At 41.0% G+C, this 20,497-nt stretch overlaps 1 protein-coding gene across 1 annotated transcript; it reads left to right on the top strand.

The window, feature by feature from the left end:
- Positions 1–3,255: 3,255 nt before the first annotated feature.
- Positions 3,256–19,328, top strand: hao2 (hydroxyacid oxidase 2). Its single transcript, XM_008115272.3, has 8 exons — positions 3,256–3,400; positions 5,393–5,541; positions 8,244–8,395; positions 10,896–11,179; positions 13,306–13,521; positions 16,011–16,169; positions 16,767–16,836; positions 18,581–19,328. Exons 1-8 carry the CDS (start codon positions 3,350–3,352, stop codon positions 18,634–18,636), a joined length of 1,137 nt encoding a protein of 378 aa, XP_008113479.1. The 5' UTR covers positions 3,256–3,349; the 3' UTR covers positions 18,637–19,328.
- Positions 19,329–20,497: the final 1,169 nt, after the last annotated feature.

Raw genomic sequence — 20,497 nt, 5'->3', positions numbered from 1 at the left:
CTCCAGACTGGCCTCAAACCTCAGGGAGTCATAAACCAGCTATTATTCCAACAAGCACTTCCTTTCCTTCTCATCCTGAATCTCACTGAAAGTGTAACTTTAGCAGCATTGATGTTTGGAAGATGCAGGAAACTGCAATCACATTTGAGTGGAGGAAAGACTGGGATGCTAATCCAGCTGGAAAAATGTTGCCCTATGAGCAACAGACAAGGTAAACAAGCAGGTAATTCAAGTATTGCTAGGTAAGCATGATTGGTTAACAACATGGAAAGAATAGGGGTGAGTAGATGAGCCCATTTCACCAGTTACAAATATATAGATATAGATATTTAAAAGTCTGTGAAGTTGGAAATCATAAGAAAAGAGGGGGCTGGTGAAAGAAAGAGGCATCCCTAAATGCATTTTGGAAGACTTTCAGCTTTCTAGAAGGTTCAAATGTTTCACCTTATGCACCTAGCTTGTTTCATTTCACTTGTGTCAAATGAGCCTATTAGAGTTTCAAATAAAATGTTTGCTGAAACATATTGAGCTACTCTTTTTTTGTTGTGCAGGAACCTCTTCCTCTTCCTTCCATATTATTTCTTTCAAAATCTTTGTTAAATAAGTAAGGGCCACCAGCCATCCGGTTTATCAACTGAGATAACCTGCATAGCCTATATCAGGGTTCTCAAACTTTCAAAGCCAAGGGACGGTCCACAGTCCCTCAGGCTGTTAAGGAATCAGACTATAGTTTGAAAAAACATGAACACATTCCTATGCACACTGAACATATCTTATTTGTAATGCAAAAAACCCCTGAAAGAACAATTTTAACCAGTATTTAAATACCTACCAGTGTTTCAGTGGGCCTGCTTTTTGCTAATGAGAAAGTAAATTTATTATTATTATTATTTATTTATTTATTTATTTATTTATTTATTTACCTTATTTATACCCTACCTTTCTCTACCCCAAGGGGGACTCAAGAAGGCTTACAAATGGCACTTATACAGTGTCTTAAGACATACAAACATAAGCTTGAGCTAAAATCGGATTAAAATGAATACATACATTAATACAAGTTTAGGTCCCAGGTCAATGACCTTGGAGGGTCGCATCTGGCCCGTGGACCTTAATTTGGGGACCCCTAATCAACAGTACTACAAACTTATGTCCTGATTTTTGTTTCTTACAAATTTCTATTATCATTTTTAGCAGCATTTTTTTCTTAATTTACTGCAAAAGATGTGTGTGTATGTGTGCTTTTTCCCAAGGGAATTTCCAGCACAGGCCAGGATAAACAGCACATATCTGTCTTGGTTCTTTCCAATGTTCATCTGGTTCCTCTCAATGACAATGATAACCGGGGTGCAGGGTGACCTTTGCCATGTAGGTTTCTCACTGATCTTCACTCCCCACTACATTTCTGGTTATCCCTTCAAATATTTTGTCTTTTATTCTGTTCTTTAGACTACTATAACCTAAATCGCCATCCAGTCTAACTCCCTGCCATGCAGGAATATACAATCAAAGCACTCCCAACAGACTTGCAATCCCACCAGAACCTGTGGCAGCTTTTTTTTAAAAGCCCTGGGATGCGGATATACAGATATGCGGATCTCTTCAAAAGTTCTGTTCTTTGTCCTAGCCAGAAAAACTGCACCCTCCAAATGTTTCATGAAGTATCTGCCACACAAATAAACCTGATGGGGTAGGACCACTATTGCCCAGGTTAGCAGTACACAATAAAACAGGAACATACAGTTGTAAGCCAGGAACAAAACTTTGTCATTATCGACTATTTTTAGAGCCTGGTTGCCTGGTCATCTTTCCAGACAGATTTGGTTGTGTACTTGTGGCATCGAACAACAAGGTGCTGTTCCTGGATTATACATGGCTGTTTCTATTAGCCACCTGCATGACCTTGGCTCTCAGTATTTACATTCCTCTCCAACACTTCAATGTCCCTCCAGCCAGTACTACGTTTTTGCAATTTACTAAACTGTACCCATGTCGTCAGCATACACCCAATGAGAAACCGACATATATAACCCAGTAACATCATCCTGTTGTTCCCTGCACAAGTACACCACGAAACCTGTCTGCACAGATGGCCATACAAAGTCTAAGTAATTATAGTAATTATGGCATTCTGTTCCTGGTTTAAAAGTGTCTGTTCCTGTCTCATTGTGTACTACTTAATGTGAAAATGCTTGTTGCACCCCAGGAACTTCATTTTTCTGCTACAAACTTAATTAAACAGGCGATTGATAAAGTTCCTCTTCCTAGGACAAAGTTTTTGCCTTCTACTCAAGTGTCACCTTCCTTTTAGTAACTGACAAATCAGGAACAAATACAGTAGAGTCTCGCTTATGCAACCTTCGCTTATCCAGTCTGCCTTTTAGTAGTCAATGTTTTTGTAGTCAATGTTCTCAATACATTGCAATGTTTGGTGCTAAATTTGTAAATACTGTACAGTAATTACTACATAACATTACCGTGTATTGAACTGCTTTCTCTGTTGATTTGTTGTAAAACATGATGTTTTGGTGCTTAATTTGTAAAATCATAACGTACGGTAATTTGACGTTTAATGGGCTTTTCCTTAATCCCTCCTTATTATCCAACATTTTTGCTTATCCAACGTTCTGCTGGCCCATTTATGTTGGATAAGTGAGACTCTACTGTATCTAAAATCCAGGAACAAACCCAGATTAAAAAAATTCCATGATTTTTGATTACAGAGACATACAGACATGCGAAGATCCGGATATACAGCTAAAACCTGCAATATTCCCGCACCTGGAAATCTCGCTCCTGAGATAAAGGTACTGTCTGGATGGGCCCCTAGTTCAATGCAGTTAAACTGCATTCTGAAAATGCATTTTATGTCAGTGTAGAGGCATCAAAGCAGATAATCTGAATTTCATATGGCAGTGTAGATCCAGCCTGAAAGACCTAACTTGCCCAAGGACACCCAGTGGGTTTCCATAGCTGACAAGGATTTTGAACCTTGTTACTATCCAGTGCTCAAACCACTACACTTTCCTACTGCAAGACACTTAAAGATCCTGCCCTTGTTTTGCCTCATAAATTACAAGATCACTACCACAGTCCCTTCAGATTATTTTTCAGTGTCATGTTGGCTGCCTGAGCTTCCAGAGCGATAGCAAGTTCAGCCAGTGTTCTGTTTTTATACCACAACACATTCAGAAGGACAGCACAAACAGTACAAAGTTTAATGGAAAGTTAAGGTTTAACCTTTTGTAGTGACTGATTAAATTAATAACAGTGTCTCCCCTCTACAGCAACCCAAACCAAGGAGCAGTTTTCCTGACAAAGAGTAAACAATGTATTTGTACTTAAATTCATGGTGAAGCAAAGAGTTGCAACTGGTGCTGCTTGGTCTTCATCTCTAGGAGTAAGTTCGTGTTTTTGAGGGGAGGGGGACATAGATAAGGTGTTTAATTTAAAATAATCATTATTTATCATCTGTGATCTGATTCATACAGTAAATCAGATATCTCAGTTAAATTATTTAATTGGCAGCTGAATGATTTAAAGGGCATCACTGCATTTAGATTGTGTGAACTTCTGTCCATGAGTAAGCATTTACAGAGCCTTTAGAACTGTTCTCGAGGTGAAGGGGCTCAAGAATGGCAAGCATTATAGTCCTAAGGAAAAAAATGCTGTATTGGAGGCTTTATTCTATGCAAATTTACATGTGACATTTTGTGCAGAGGTACAGAGGTTGATAAAGCTGAACACAATAATGGGGATCCTTCTCCTTTCTGGATCCCTCTTATGGAAGCTGTTATCTATTTATCCTAATTAAAGGTTACTGGTGCATCATTTTGTCACTATGCCCATGGAACAAAATAGTAAATTTAAATTTTTGGAGAGATCAAGGGCTTTTGTGTAACATGTTAATACAGTGGTTCTCAACCTAGGATCCCCAGATGTTTTTGGCCTATAATTCCCAGAAATCCCAGCCAGTTTACAAGCTGTTAGGATTTCTGGGAGTTGAAGGGCAAAAACATCTGGAGACCCCAGGTTGAGAACCACTGTGTTAATATCAGGTGTCCAAAAATACGCACAGCCATAATCACTTATAATTCTGGATTGATTGCTTGATTATTATACAAAATTAAAGATTCCAATAGTAAAGAAATGTCAAAAAAATGATAAGAGAAACATTAAGTGAGTTTTATGACTCTGTAATGTCAAAAGCTATTCAAGAACATGAGAACATTGAGGAAAAGGGGCAGAGCAGACAGGGCTGGAGAAGCTATCTGAAAAGCCTCAAGCTGGAGAAGCTATCTGAAAAGCTGGAGAAGCTATCTGAAAAGCTTCCCAAGACTGCCACTTGAGAAGGTAGCAATCGGGTGGAATTTCTTTACAATCTGCAGAAGTACGAAGACGGTTACTTAAAAAAAAAAAAGTATGGGTTTATTTTTAAATAAATTAGAATTGTAACAGTAACTAATTACTTTGCAGTGGGATAGAAACATGAGCATAGAGCAGGCATGGGCAAACTAAGGCCCAGGGGCTGGATGCAGCTGCCTGGGTGCTTACCTCAGGCCCTCCTCATTTTCCCTGTCCTCTTGCAGAAGGACACAGTGGTCCGCCATATCCTTATGCCAAAAAAATGGTAGAGGAAGGCACATAACAGCTGAGAGCCCTCTGAAGCGCTCTCAGCCACGGTGTGTCTCACCCTCCTGGCATAAGGATGGTGCAAGCGGCCCCATTCTTATGCAAGGAGGATGGCTTGAGGAAGGCATGCGGTTAGCCGCTGCCAGTCTTGCACTCCTCCCAGCATAATGCCAAGATAATAGCCCGAGGATTGGGGGAGGAGGATGGGGTGGAGGATCAGGGTAGTTGTCGCACCTCCCACCTTCCTCCTTGCATAGGGATGGGGCGAGCAGCCCCGTCCTTATGCTGGGAGGACCTGGGCTCTGCTCTGCCTCCTCTTCACCTGGCCTCTCCCAGACCCAGGCCCTTGCTACCCAGTGTGTGCCCAGCCTCCCTTCTTCCCTCCATGTCCCACCTTCCCAGCCGCCCCACAATGCAGCCCCAAGGCAAAAAGGCTGGCATAGGGGAAGGAAGATGAAAAATTGCAGTTTGAAAATTATGAAAGGATGTATTTAGGATTTGGGCTTTGGTGGGGTGCTTTTTTGTTTGTTTTTTAAGAATTTCGGTCCTAACAATGTTGGATGTTTCAAAATTAATTTACATTTTTGAAACAATCCACATGAACTCCAAATGTTTTTGATGTTGTTCTTTTCAGCCTCAAATATTGTGCTGTCTTTAGTTTCCTGTAAAAACCCATTCTTGGTTGTGAACGCATTTCTCTATCAGACTGCTTCAAGATTTTTGTTTCCAGTTGATATTGATTATATTACCTTCTTCCCAGACTCTCCTTTGCTTGGAAATGGCTCTGGTGTGTTTGTCAGACTTTGAAGCTTATGCTAAAAAGCATCTTTCCAAGGCAGTTTGGGATTTTGTGGCCGGTGGAGCAGATGAATGTTGGACCCGGGATAACAATCTTATGGCATACAAGAGGTAGGATTGAAGACAAGAAAAATCAGTGCCAATGATTAGAATTCTTGTTAGAAATAAATTTATGAAGAGGTATAGATTGGCTTCGTTGAACCTTGGTGAAACCCTAAGACATAAAAATAGCTGTCTTCTGATCAATTGACTTCACCACACTCAAATGGGAATGGCTGATCTGACATCTAGGTTCAAGGTAAAAGTTTTCCCCTGACATTAAGTCTAGTCGTGTCCAACTCTGGGGGGTTGGTGCTCATCTCCATTTCTAAGCCGAAGAGCCGGCGTTGTCAGTAGACGCCTCCAAGATCATGTGGCTGGTATGACTGCATGGAGCACTGTTACCTTCCTGCTGAAGCAGTACCTATTGATCTACTCACATTTGCATGTTTTTGAACGGCTGGGTTGGCAGAAGCTGGAACTAACAGCGGGAGCTCACCCCGCTTCGCGGATTTGAACCGCCAACCTTTTGGTCAGCAAGTTCAGCAGTTTAATCCGCTGCGCCACCAGGGGCTCTGGTCTGACATCTACCAGAACAGAAATTAGATCTGAAAAAGTAGATATATAAGGGGTATGGCGGGTTAAATGAAAGAAATCCCCACTTTCCACTGCTTTCCACTGGTAAGTGCAATATTTCTGTTCTAGAGCGTTTTTCTGTAGGTCTTTTTTAATAGTGTCAGAAGCAACTTGAGAAGATACCGCAAGTCGCTTCTGGTGTGAGAGAATTGGCTGTCTACAGAGACATTGCCCAGGGGACGCCCAGATGTGTCATCATCTTGCTTGGAGGCTTCTCTCATGTCCACGCAAACTAGAGCTGACAGATGGGGGCTCACCCTGTCTTGCAGATTCGAACTGGTGACCTTCAGGTCAGCAACCCAACCTTCAGGTCAGCAGTCCAGCCAGCACCAGGGTTTAACCCACTGCGCTACCATAGCTCTTTCTGTAGGTAAATTCAACAGAGAAGAAGATTCTTAATCTTCCCTTTCCTAATATACTGGTGTGGTAAGTAAATAAACAAAAATGACATTTTAAAATTATAGAAGGTGGACTGATATTTGGAAAGAGCAAACCTTTTTTCTATGTTCATGACTATGCACATATTACACATATTTTGAGTAGAAGGCTTTTTAATAAAGCATTTCCCCTTTCCCCTTTTCTTTATAAAATACATGGTAATCATGATCCACCCAAAGGGGTCAGTGTAGATATACCCAAGAGCATCCACATGAATTTTTGGGTTGTATTATTGTATGTTACTATAATTTGCCATTGTAGCACCTATTGTTGTAATGTGAACATGCGTTGTCCTTGTGTGTAGGATGGATGTGCACATGCTGCGCCCTAATATAATGTTTAATGACATCTAGAAGTCTCTAGAATAGACATTGGAAGGAAAAAACCCAAAATCTGGAATTTGAAAGCATTGTCACATTAATATGTATAAGCATACATAACCACCTTGGAATTATTTATATCATGTGCTTTTATTATTATGTTTAATTATCACAAGTTCTTGTCACAAACTTTTCTCCATTTGGCTGGAACAAAGTTGTTCTGTGTAAAGAGTGAGTTGTTGCAAGCAAAATTGGAGCATCCTCAGGAAATAGTCCCTTCTCAATGTTCTACATTTGCTCCAAGTTCTCCCTATTCATCACCTGTACTCTTCTGTGCTTAGTGGCTTCAGTTGCAACTAAAGTATAGGAAAAAATGAAAAAATAACATTTCATATACAAACTCTGCCTTCACTTCCCCCACAGCAGCTATTCACTTGTCTCAGGGCCCATCCAGACATGCCTTAAAAATGAAAACTGTCTTGGATTTACTGAAGGCATCCAAACAACACTTCCTGTAAAACCAAATTAATTTGGAACAAAGAAGGGTTTCCCTCCTTGCTCCCTCCTCCATCTTCTGGTGCATCATTTCTTCGCACCAGAAAGGCATGAGGAGGAACACAGTGGCAGCAAGGAAAATTTAACTTTCTTTTAAGCTGTTATTTTGGGAGACTTCGGCGTGGCTGTATGCCAACCCGATTGTTATTGGGATGGCATGTAGACCCCCCTCCCCTGCCGCCCAGAAAGCCTGGATTTTCGGAGAGCAGTGGGAACTTAAACCAACATCGAAACTGGTTTTTTAAACCCTCTTCGGTGCGGGTTTAAGCCCTGTCTGGAAGCGCCCTCAGTCTCCTTACCCCCTTTCCCCTCATTGTGTCTGGGACATGCAATTTCTCCAGAGTGTACCTGAAACCATCATTCCAGAAAGGTTGGGAAATGACTAGGTGGGCAGTATGAAGTGTTCAGAGTTTCCATCCTTTGACCTCATCAGACAGGTCATTACGCCGGCTCCTCTTCAGTTTTGCCATGGGCTCCCATTCCATAATGTACAGCTACTTCTGGCAGGGCTCCATTGCAAAACTGAAGAGGAACTGGCATATGGCACCACAGCAATATAGGGGGAAGCTGGGCAGTAGACGCTTTCCCATATGGGATTGGGTTAGGGGAAAGTCGGGCAATGCGGGGCATGGGGCGATAGTCTCCCACGTCCATGGCGATTCTAATGGCAAATGTGATGAGGACGCTTATCCCTTCAATTGATTAAACTAAACTAAATAAGTATACGATAGTCCCATACAGAGGCAATCTGTACGGGAATAGACAAATGTCCTCAGTGATCCTTTGGGCCTTTTCAGTAGCAGCTATCTGTATCTCTTTCCACAGAATCTATTTACGGCCACGTTTGCTGCGAGATGTGTCAGCTGTGAACACAAAGACCACCATTCTTGGCACTGAGATCAGCTTCCCAGTAGGGATTGCCCCCACTGGCTTCCATAAGTTGTTTTGCCCTGATGGAGAGCAGAGCACAGCAAGAGGTAGGCCAGAAGCTCTTTGCTGTGAAACAAACACCTTAAATATTAATGGAAACTTCAAGTGGTCTCTGATTTAGTTTTGTGGCATATTCCTGAGGAAATGAAGGTGCAGGGTGTAAAATGGCTATCGAACTGGTGAAGAACAGAATTGCTAAGTCAAATGCATCAGGTACCACATCTGGCTGACTATGCACATATTCCTCTCAGCCTTTTCTAGTGAGAAAACACACTCAGGGCTTGAACCTCTAAGTCCTTGATACCACCAACCTTGCCCCTGGAGTACCCCCAGATCACACAATATCCTGCCTCTTTCACATGTTGTTTCCAGGGAGGGTCCAGACATCATCTTCTAGGTCAGGGGTCCCCAAACTTTTTTAACAGGGGGCCAGTTCACGGTCCCTCAGACCGTTGGAGGGCCGGACTATAGTTTAAAAAAAACTATGAACAAATTCTCATGCACACTGCACATATCTTATTTTGAAGTAAACAAACAAAAACAAAATGGGAACAAATACAGCCTTAATGTTAATAATAATCGTAATCATAATAATAATAATAAAGAGGGTTGGAAGAGACCCCTTGGGCCATTTAGTCCAACCCCCTTCTGCCTTTGTGCACCAAAATCACTAGGAAAGCACCCCCGACAGATGGCCTCCCAGCCACAATGTTGTTGTTAATAATAATAATACAATACATCACACAGTCCTAAACGCTTGGGAAGTGTTCAACTTGTGATTTTGTGATACGAAATCCAGCATATATATCTCGTTTGCTGTGTTATATTGTCTTTGTTTCAATAATAATAATAATAATAATAATAATAATAATAATAATAACAAAGAGGGTTGGAAGAGACCCCTTGGGCCATTTAGTCCAACCCCCTTCTGCCTTTGTGCACCAAAAGCACTAGCAAAACACACCTTAATAATTAATAATTAATAAAATAATAATTAAAATACCAGTATAAACAAGCAAAGTTTTGGAAGGCGCGCACAAGGCTGCGCATACCATCCTCGGTGGAGGAGGAGGGAGCCGCTGCCACATCGGGGGCCGGATAAATGGCTTCAATGGGCTGCATGTGGCCCCCGGGCCTTAGTTTGGGGACCCCTGTTCTAGGTCATGAATCCAGAGTCCTTCTCTAGTATGCAGCTGTTGTTCTTTTCTGGAATTCTCCTTCCTCCTCTGCTTCATTTGTCAGTTCTAGAATTTAGAAACAATAACAACAATAAAAAGCTAATAATTGATGAGCTTATAATTTTTATTCATGTGTTCCCAAACATAATGGGCATGTTTTATACTCAAAGTCAGTGCTTTGTAAAGTCATGTGTATTCTGCTTGTAATAAATCACTGCTTACAAAGTTTGCCCTTGATCTCTCAAGCTGAAAGGGGAAAATGCATACAAACAGATATACCCCCCTCCCACCTACCCACACACACACACACACTGGCTTCCTTTAGTTGCCCCTGGGGAAAATCTGCTTGATAAATGAGTTCTAGCCCTTTCATCACATCAATAAGTTCAATCAGTTTTCAGGCAACTTCTTTCAATGAAAGCATAGGCAGTCCCCAAGTTACAGACATCCAACTTACATCCAACTCATAGTTAAGAACGAGGGTGAGACATCAGGAAGTGAAAGAAATCTACCCTTAGGAAAGAAAATCCACTCATGAAAGAATTATCACAGAGAAAAGGTGTCTCCACTGAAGCTTTATCACCACAACAAGCCACAAGCCAAAATTTTCAAAATGCAATTATCACAGGGACAGAAAATGAGGTGAAATCTTCTGAACAGGGATACAGACAGCAAAACAAACACCACAGTGGTGATAACCCTTCCCTGTGCTATCCGTGTGTGTGTGTGTGTATGATAAAGGTTTTCCCCTGAAATTAAGTCCAGTCGTGTCCGACTCTGAGGGTTGGTGCTCATCTCAATTTCTAAGCTGAAGAGCCGACGTTGTCCATAGACACCTCCAAGGCCGTGTAGCCAGCATGGCTGCACGGAGCGCCATTACCTTCCTGCTGGAGCAGTACCTAGCATGTTTTCGAACTGCTAGATTGTCAGAAACAGGGGCTATCAGCGGATGCTCATTCTGCTCCCCGGATTCAAACCGCCAACCTTTCAGTCAACAAATTCAGAAGCTCAGTGGTTTAAACCGCTGTGCCACCAGGGGCCTCACACACACACACACACACACACACACACACACACACACATATAGCTGGAGTTACATTTGAAAAATGTAACTGTTCCAACTTGGATACAAATTGAAATTAAGAACCTACAAAACGTATCTTGTCTGTAACTCAAGGACTGCCTATACAGTGGATTTGGTGGAACTGAGTGCATCTATACAGTAGAATTAATGCAGTTTGAGGTGCGGGTCGGTTTAACCCCTCTGTAACTTGCTCATATGTGCCTTCTAACAATTCCTCTCCCTCACTATCCAAGCTGGCAATGACACAGCTGACCTCTTTTCCACCCCTTGCCATTGTCTCTAAAGCAGGTGCAGCCATGAATACATGCTACATTGCCAGCACTTATTCCACATGCTCTGTGGAAGAAATTGCTGCTGCCACCCCTGCTGGTCTCCGCTGGTTCCAGCTCTACATCCACCGGAGGAGAGATCTCTCTGAGCAGCTAGTGCGGCGGATGGAAGCCTCGGGGTTCCAGGCCCTGGTAGTCACGGCTGATCTGCCATACACTGGCAAAAGGCGGGAAGACATGCGAAACAGTTTGCAGTTCTTATCTTCTATGACACTGAAGAACTTTGAAGGTGCCTTTGAGGTCTGTAAACTTCTAACAGCCAAATATTTTTTTAAAAGGCCAAGGGACACAAAGATGCATATATGTATTTTAGTTTTTAAAATACTTGCTATAAAAGGCATTCTCCTAAGAACCATGTAAACCATTGTAGTCCACAATTTCTAACAGCTGGTAAGCCAGCTGGGATTTGTGGAAGTTGAAGTCCAAAACATCTGGAGGGTTGAAATTTCCCCACACCAGACTTAAGTTAACTATCTGAAATCTAAATGACAAAATCTATGCAAAGCTCCACTTAAAACTGCAAGTGTGCATGTTACTGCACTCCCATAAATGTCCACTAGAGTGCAGGCAGAGTCAAGAAAAGCAAAGTTATGGCTTGGTTTGTTAATGTAGCAAAGCAAATTTGTTACCTTCAGTTTCCAAACCTAAACATTAATGAGAACGCTGCTTACCATTGAGGCTCCTTTTAAACTGCCATATAAAATCTTCTTTGAATTGAATTGGATTGCCGAAGAGTGCTGATGACTCACCAAACTATAACTCCCATGATAACAGACCTGGCAGTTTGGCAACAAGAAACTGAGGGCCCTTCCAGACAGGCCCTATATACCAGGTTCTGATCCCACTGGGTTATATGACTCTGCACAGTAAACAGAAAACCTGGGATCCGATCCTGGCATATAGGCCCTGTCTGGAAGGGCCCTGAATAAAAATGATTGTGATCATTTTATTGGCTCTACAATCTGGAAATATTTCTCACTGTTTGTTCCTTAAAGTCTTGCCCTACCTCAAGCTTTAGCTCTTTCTCCAAGGAGGAAATTTAGGTCTCTTGTACACTGCCCTATAATGCAGGTTATCAAATCAGATAATCCACATCATATGTTTTGAACTGGATTATATGAGTCCACACTGCCATATAAAATTAACAGTTAAAAACCTTAAAATGTATTTTAAAACAAAAACCACAGTACCCCCCTGACTTGATCTTTTAAACCTTATTCTTTAAGAATTTCTGAAGGAATGGGCCATTTGAAAATGCAGTCCCAACATATGCCCAATATGCTAAAAATATATGTAAAGTGAAATCAAGCAGTAACAGAGAAACATTCCTTATAGGGAATATATATTTCAACTAAACGCACAGATGTCTATAATCCACAGTAAAACGGAAAAAGGAAAAGTATGATATATAATATAGTTTAAAGTAACTAATTTATAAGTTCTATAAAGGTAAAGGTAAACGTTTCCCCTGACGTTAAGTCCAGTTGTGACCAACTCAGGGGGTTGGTGCTCATCTCCATTTCTAAGCCAAAGAGCCAGCATTGTCCATAGACACCTCCATGGTCATGTGGCCAGCATGACTGCATGGAGTGCCATTACCTTCCCGCCGGAGCGGTACCTATTGATCTACTCACATTTGCATGTTTTCGAACTGCTAGGTTGGCAGGAGCTGGGGCTAAGAGCGGGCGCTCATTCTGCTCCCAGGATTTGAACCTGGGACCTTTTGGTCCGCAAGTTCAGCAGCTCAGCGCTTTAACATATTTAAAGTACACATATTTATATTAAGAACTGTACAAACCCAGTTGGATAACAACTCCAGCAGCCTTTGAGAACATTATCAGGACGTTAGTAAAGTTTTTTTTGGTTTCACTTACCTTAACTTGAAACTGTAACAGTTTTATAGGAATACTTACGTGAAGTGTTGCCATATTATACATTTATGTTAAGAGTTATACAATTCCAGTTACATAGCAATATAGCTATTGGATACTTAATTTAGAATATATGTTGCTTTTTTGGAACAAATACTGAAAATATATTTACATTAGTTGTTAGATATACAACAGGGACGGAGTTATGGTTTATCAACAACTCCATTTAAATCGAGTTCAGACTTAAGTAGGTATGTCACTACAATCCCTTTCTTATACAAGTTGGATACGAATTGTTAAAGATTGGATATGTAAAAGATGATATTACTATAGAAATATAGAACTTATAAATTAGTTATTTTAAACTATATTATATACCATACTTTTCCTTTTTCCATTTTACTATGTATTTCAAGGCATGGTAAGACAGGAACATGCTGAAAAACGGTGCTAATAAGGGTTTGAGCAGCAATGAAGTGCTTTTCTGTCTCCCAGGAAAATGATCACTCAGAGTATGGTCTACCCCGGGACTCTATAGACCCCTCTGTTAGCTGGAAGGATATCGCTTGGTTAAAGAGCCTGACACACCTGCCTCTCATCATCAAGGGGATTCTGACAAAGGAAGATGCAGAACTGGCAGTAAGACATGGAGTTCAAGGGATTATTGTATCCAACCATGGAGGAAGACAACTGGATGGGGTACCTGCAACTGTAAGTGGTGAGATTATTTATAATGCCAACATCTGTAAAAAAAAAATCTCCATATCTACAGTAGGGGTTGGTTTGTTTGTGTGTGGATGGATGGTTGCAAAAACAGGATTGGAAGGAAGTAAAATTAAAAGCAGATGTTGAAAAGGAAGGAAAACATATATCTGCCAAATCGAAATGTAAAACAACGCAAAATTAATGGAAGGCACCTTCCTGCCTTTTGTTCTGAGATTTCTTGCCTTAAAGAGACAGTAATTTATTACTTATTTCTTTCTATGCTTTATTTATTTACATTGTGTTGGAAAGAATTTGTGTAGTGGTTTGAGCACTGGATGACGATTGGACACTCTCGTGTCAAATCCTACTCAGCTGTGGAAACTCACAAAATGTCACTGGGCGAGATTACACTCACTCATTTTGGTAATCAACCTCAAATCCCAGATTTTGGCAGAAAAAAATAGAATATAAATAAAGGAAAGGTGTGAGATGCTATGTCCTCCTGCTAAATGCAGCCTTCCATCTTTCTAATTAACTGGGAAACAGGGAACATCTACAGTTTGTATAATTGAACTTGCCGACTGTAAGGTTGGCACTTCATCCATGAGCGGGGTGAGTTCCTGCTATCAACCTAGCTTCTGCCTACCTAGCTGTTCGAAAACAGCAATCTGAGTAGATAAATAGGTACCGCTTTGGTGAGGAAGTAAAAGGCACCCATGAAAAACATGCCAGCAGTTTGATCAGAAAGGTGTCCATGGACAACAGGCTCCTCAGCATTGAAAAATGAAACAACAGCACCTCCCCATGGCTGGGTCGAGCACAGCCTCAGAGATGTCAGAAATGAAAAAAGAGGAAGCCTTGCCTGTGTTTATGTACTGTCTGTCTTTGTCAGTTGCATAACTGCATTGAATGTTTGCCATATATGTACCTGTAATCTGCTCTGAGTCCCCTCTGGGAGATAAAGCGGAATATAAATAAAATATAATGTTGGCCAGCAAGATCATTTTCATTGGCAGGGGATAGACTAGATCACTACTTTACCATTTGCTTTTAATAACCTTCTTTCCCCCAATATTCTTCAGTATGAATATTTCTCCACTTGGTGCTGTAACCATTGAAGTATTTGGGGTGGGGGGTTCCCTATAGTTCCTTGCAGAGGTAGATGACCTCAGAATATGGAGGTGATGGGAGAATATGGAGGTCACTAACCAGAGCATGATAGGGACAGAAAGCCTGTACCATAAACACCCAGGCCTCTTCTACACTGCCATATAAAATCCAGATTGTCGGCTTTGAACTAGATTATATGGCAGTGTAGACTCACATAATTGATAATCTGGTTTATATGGCAGTGTAGAAGGGGCCCCAGACAACCTTTGGGAGCTTTCTCAATCTGTTGCAGAATGGAAAGCAGGTGGCTATTGTTAGATGAATGTATTGCTGGCTTATGGATCAAACCCATGGATTCTTCCCATTGATTCCTTTATCATGGTAAGAAAAATCATCGATATTTTACATGATTTTGTTTAATTAGGGTCCACTCACAGTATTCAAAGGGAAATATTTTCATTTAATGGAGTATCGAAGGTTTTTTTTTATACATACAGTAATCTAATATTTTAGCTGCTTCAAAGTGTGGATCACCATCAATCATCAAAGATGCAAATTTTGTTGGATGCCACAAAGTATTATTATTATTAGGTAAAGGTAAAGGTTTTCCCCTGACATTAAGTCCAGTCGTGACTGACTCTGGGGGTTGGTGCTCATCTCCATTTCTAAGCCGAAGAGCCGGCGTTGTCCGTAGACACCTCCAAGGTCATGTGGCCAGCATGACTGCATGGACCGCCCTTACCTTCCCGCCGGAGCGGTACCTATTGATCTACTCACATTTGCATGTTTTCTAACTGCTACGTTGGCAGGAGCAGGGGCTAACAGCGGGCGCTCATTCTGCTCCCGGGATTTGAACCTAGGACCATTCGGTCCTCAAGTTCAGCAGCTCAGAGCTTTAACACACTGCGCCATCACCAATAATAATTATTATTAGTAGTATACAATTTGAAATATGCAAATGTACAGACATTAAAACCACAGCACCCACAGCACCTTCATCTTTAAAAGACAAACTTGATACCAGCACAGCTAAAATGGGAAAAAAGATGCTAATGTTTCTAGGCTTTGGGAAGATCAAAATCAGCCATTATGTTGAACAGTGGAGTAGATAACTGAGATTATGAATAGATGCTCCTTATTTAGGAGTTATTAAAAGAGATCTGATGGATGTCTCTCAGGAGAACTATATTTGTGTATTTCTGCTTAGCAGAGGTTTCTACCAGGTGATCCTTGGGGTCCCTTACACCTCCAAGGTCCTGAAATACACTTTTCCCTTCAAGGTCAGAAACTGCAAACACAACATCACAAGGTATCTTTGTTTCCACCCACTTTGTGTCACTATTTCTATATTTTGAAGAATCTTTAACTTGTTTGTTTCCTTGCAGATTGATGCTCTAGTTGAAGTTATAGCAGCTGTGCAAGGAAAAGTGGAAGTTTACCTGGACGGTGGGATACGAACAGGAAGCGATTTACTGAAAGCATTAGCCATTGGGGCAAAATGTGTCTTTATCGGAAGGCCTGCCATTTGGGGTCTGGCTTATAAGGTGAATATAGTGGCAGGATACCTGAGGGACTGTGAGACGTAATGAGGCAACATGCCTTGTCATTAAGAAGAGCACCGTTGCTGCTGGCTGCTGGCCATGTGACAAGGTCCATAGTTAGCTAGTGGGTTGTGGGACTACCATGCTATTTTTTGTCCCATCTTTGGCTGCCTCCGGTCCCGTTTACTGGGAAATTCCTGAAAACAGGAGGGGGGGGGTGCGGTTTTCTATTGGCATCAGTGGGGAACTGTTAGAGACTTGTTTCATCATCGTTTTTAGACTTACCAGCAGGAAACTTGCTTCACTGGTAGGCTACACTTACAACTGCAAGCCCGACAAGTTTCAGAATGTTTCACTAATCCACTGATTTTTGGGAAATTGTAAATGTTTTTACCACAGCATTTAAAAAAATAAACCACCAGAGGAGATTCTGGGAATTGAAGTCGCAAGTGCACACCACGAGAGGGGAGGAGAATGGACACAGTCTAACAGGCCTCTGATTACTGAGAAAGAAATGTGAGAAACAGAGAGAGATATAGGGCAGTGTGGAAGGGCCCTAGGCGGCCTTCTAAGTGACAATCTTTTTCTTTGTTTGATCAGGGTGAAGAAGGATTGATACAAGTTTTGAAGATTTTAAAAAATGAATTTTCCTTGTCAATGGCCCTGGCTGGTAAACACACTTAATTCCCCTTTTATTTCTGTATTTTAGCTCTTACCACAAGATATTTATGTTCTGTCTAAAGTGATAGGGATAAACAGCTACGGCTGTGGTTCCCAACCTCTGGGCCGTTGCCCTGCAGTGGGCTGCAAGAATGAAAATCTAGTTCTGTGAAACTCCTTTCTCTTTATTTTATTTTATTTCCGCTCCTTTCCACAAAGCTTTGTTTTTAGTCCTGTTCCTGGGGTTATTTGAGGGGCTGATTCAGAAAATTGCATAGGATATACCCCATCAGCTCTAGATTATTAAATTTGGTTTTCTGTTGGCAGCCAGATGGCGACTACTGGATGGCATATGTTCTGTATCAGAAACCAGAGCTGATGTGGTCTATACAATGCAATTTTCTGAATCAGCACCCCAAATAACCAAACCGAATCTAAAGTTGACTAAAAACTGATTCATAACACTTTTGGTACTAATGTTGGAGAGTGGTCCCCGGTCAAAATGGTCCCCAGTCAAGTACTCCCTGGTCAAAGTGCGCCCTGGGCAAGTGGTCCCTGGTCAAAAAAAAGGTTGGGAACCACTGAGCTAAGGAACTTGTACAATAATGTGAAAATATTTATTGAAATGTTTGTCAGAGTAATTTATGCAGCGCAGCAGCAGTTGGATGGAGTCAGTGGAATGGAGAACCAAGAGACATCAGAGCCGATGGTAAAACTATATACAAGTTTTACTGAAAGCAGTAATTAAGACAAACAGACTTGAAGACAATGGACACAGGACTTGACTCTCAGAAGACAGCACTCGACTCAACTCAGAACAGAACAGATCAGAAGAGAACTGATCTGATGCAATCAGCAATGCACACACTCCCTGGTTCCAGCCACACATCAAGGACATCACAGCTTCTTAGTAATTAACTCTTTCCAGACTATGTTACACTCTGGATGATGCAACCAGTATGCAATACAGACAAGACACAAATTTCATTTAAACACTACCAATACACAAATCCCACATTAACAATGTTTTTTAAAGGCAGCATTTAAAAGTGATTAACTGGAAACTGTTGCTTGTTACACCAAAGTAATTTTGGTATTTTTTGTTCTGACTTAGAAATGTGATTTCCAAGTAAGTCAATACAGGAGCTAATGAGTTGTAACTCATGATTTTCAAGCTTGCTTACAAACATGCTAACAGCTGGATTTTCAAATTATTTTAGAAGAGATCACTAATTGAAAAAGGTAGGAATATTAGTCAGGTGTTTCCCAAACAACAGGAAAACAGACCCCCATCGATAGCAGTTGCTGTTTCCTAATAAGTGTAACTTGGGAGGCTGAGCTGGGGGATACTACATAGCTACCCAACCACAGTGGTTACACCAGTGGTTCTCAACCTGTGAGTCCGCAGGTGTTTTGGCCTACAAAACCCAGAAATCCCAGCTAGTTTATCAGCTGTTAGGATTTCTAGGAATCGAAGGCCAAAACATCTGGGGACCCACAGGTTGAGAACCACTGCGTTACATATTCATAGTTGTCTCAGGGAATTCTGACCCAGAAAACGATGAGCCTATGAGAAGAAATCCATGAGCACTCACTGTCTGAGCAGCCTATTAGAAAAACACAGGGAAATGTTAGATTTCTCTCATTAATATGAGTACATGTTTTTTTCTGAGATCATCGACTTATAGTAAGAACTTAATGCCTATATCTTAAACATTTGGTTGTCCTTTGTTTTTTAACTTCATTTCATTCAGGTTGCAGAAATGTTTCAGAAATTGACCAGCGTTTGGTTCGGTACTCCAGACTGTGAACGATGCTCCTGCAGTGCTCACCCAACAGAAAAGATCTGGCACTACGAAGTCCTCCAGTGATTGGGAAGAATAAAGACTAGCTAATACGTCAAAACACATCCTGTCATTCCACAGCAACTTCCAGTCCTGTTCAATATGTGGAACAAAGCAGCCTTTTTAATTATGAGTGGCTAAATGGATTGTTCAGGACATCTATTTGCAGCAAGCTGTAAGAAATCATGAGTGACACAGTATGACAAATTATCTCAACAACCTTTCTCATGATGACTCTGCTCTGTGCCTCCATCCCTGGGGAGAGAGTGCTGGAATCACAAACTTTTACCAGTGTGGTAAAGGGAACAATGATATATTTTATGTATTATCAGAAGTTTACAAAATCAGTGACATCTGAAATCAAGTCCTGATTTAGCAATGCATCAAGCACCTGGATATTATCATATTCTCAAGCTTGCCAAATGAAAAAAGAAACAATTTCTGCACAACTTTGTCCATTTCAGTATACAGGAGAAAATCCTAATTGGTTGTTTCCATAAACCCTAGCAAGACCAGCTGCTAAACTGCTTATTTCCCAGCCAGTTGTGGATTGAATGCCAAAATTAGAATGTATATTTAAAATGGAATAATGAAAACTCAAAGCTGTTGTGCACTGTTAAGGCATCTTGTGTTCTGAAGAAATGAATATGTGAATCTATTCCTCCCCTGCCCTCAGCTGTATTGCAATTATATTCATTCTGAATTACACAGTGAGAACTAGAGGAATAAGCTAAATGTTCCCTCTTTAGGTTTCCAAAGCAGGTTGGCTTGGGACATATGTCCAAATCTTGCCTTGTCGAAATGATATCAAGTGAAAATTCCACAAACAGATTGTTTGATTTGATGTCTTGCTTCAGTGATAAGCAATTTAGTCAAAAGTCAAACAATTTTAAGAACCTTTTTTGTTGACTCCAACTGTTCCCTGGTGTCCTTCATGGACTTTCTACATGTCCCACTGATAACACCCTTGCCAGCAGATTCATTGCTGCTCAGATAAGATGGAAAAATAACACTATGCTGCTGAGTATGATGGATTTCAAGGATGTTCAGTGTTCACCCAGAGTCAACAGCATTAAGGACATCCCAGCACCATAATATTAGCTGTCTTATAGTTGTCCCATTGGGTCTCACAGGTCATGGGAGAATCTGCAAGACTCTTGGCAAAATGCACAAATGTCCGGTGACTCAATTTTGTTTTATCTAGTTTCATTTAGCTACATAAATGCCAAGGCCAGGAGCTCAAAAGGCCACATTAATTATGTTGTATAACTAATCTTTAGTAAGCAAAAAGCAAAGAAAGTAGCAAGGTCTTGACATCTATCTGTTACTTCCCCTTGAAATCCATACTTCTATTTCAATAGATTGAGAAACAGGGGAGGAAATGTCAGTCTGCTTAGAATGAAGGTGAAAAGTACCAGAATCTTTGGCTCGCTTTCCCTGTCACCATTGTGCAAGAAATTGTCAAGATAGAGAATGCCATTAGCCCAAATCACACGATGTAACACAATTTTTGTACCTGGGTTATAAATGTCATTTCCTAATTGGTTCTATCAAAAAATATGGACAAAGTTTATTGAATTGAAAAAACTTTGTTTTTGCGGGACATCCTGCAGCACATTTTGCTTATAGTTTTTCAATGACTATCCCATAGAGTCTCAGCCAATCGAACATAGTTTGTGGCAGCCACAAAAACGAGTTTCTGGAGTATAACAGCTATTTTCAAAGTAAGTACCACACAGTTAAACAGGAAATAACACTTTCTAACCAGGAACCCGCTGGTTAGAAAGGGATCCCCTGATGGCGCAGCGGGTTAAACCCCTGAGCTGC

This window comes from Anolis carolinensis, chromosome 2, assembly GCF_035594765.1.
Source record: "Anolis carolinensis isolate JA03-04 chromosome 2, rAnoCar3.1.pri, whole genome shotgun sequence".
Taxonomy (NCBI): domain Eukaryota; kingdom Metazoa; phylum Chordata; class Lepidosauria; order Squamata; family Dactyloidae; genus Anolis; species Anolis carolinensis.
The sequence above is the reverse complement of the archived record's forward strand: the minus strand, read 5'-3'. Positions and strand labels throughout refer to the sequence as shown.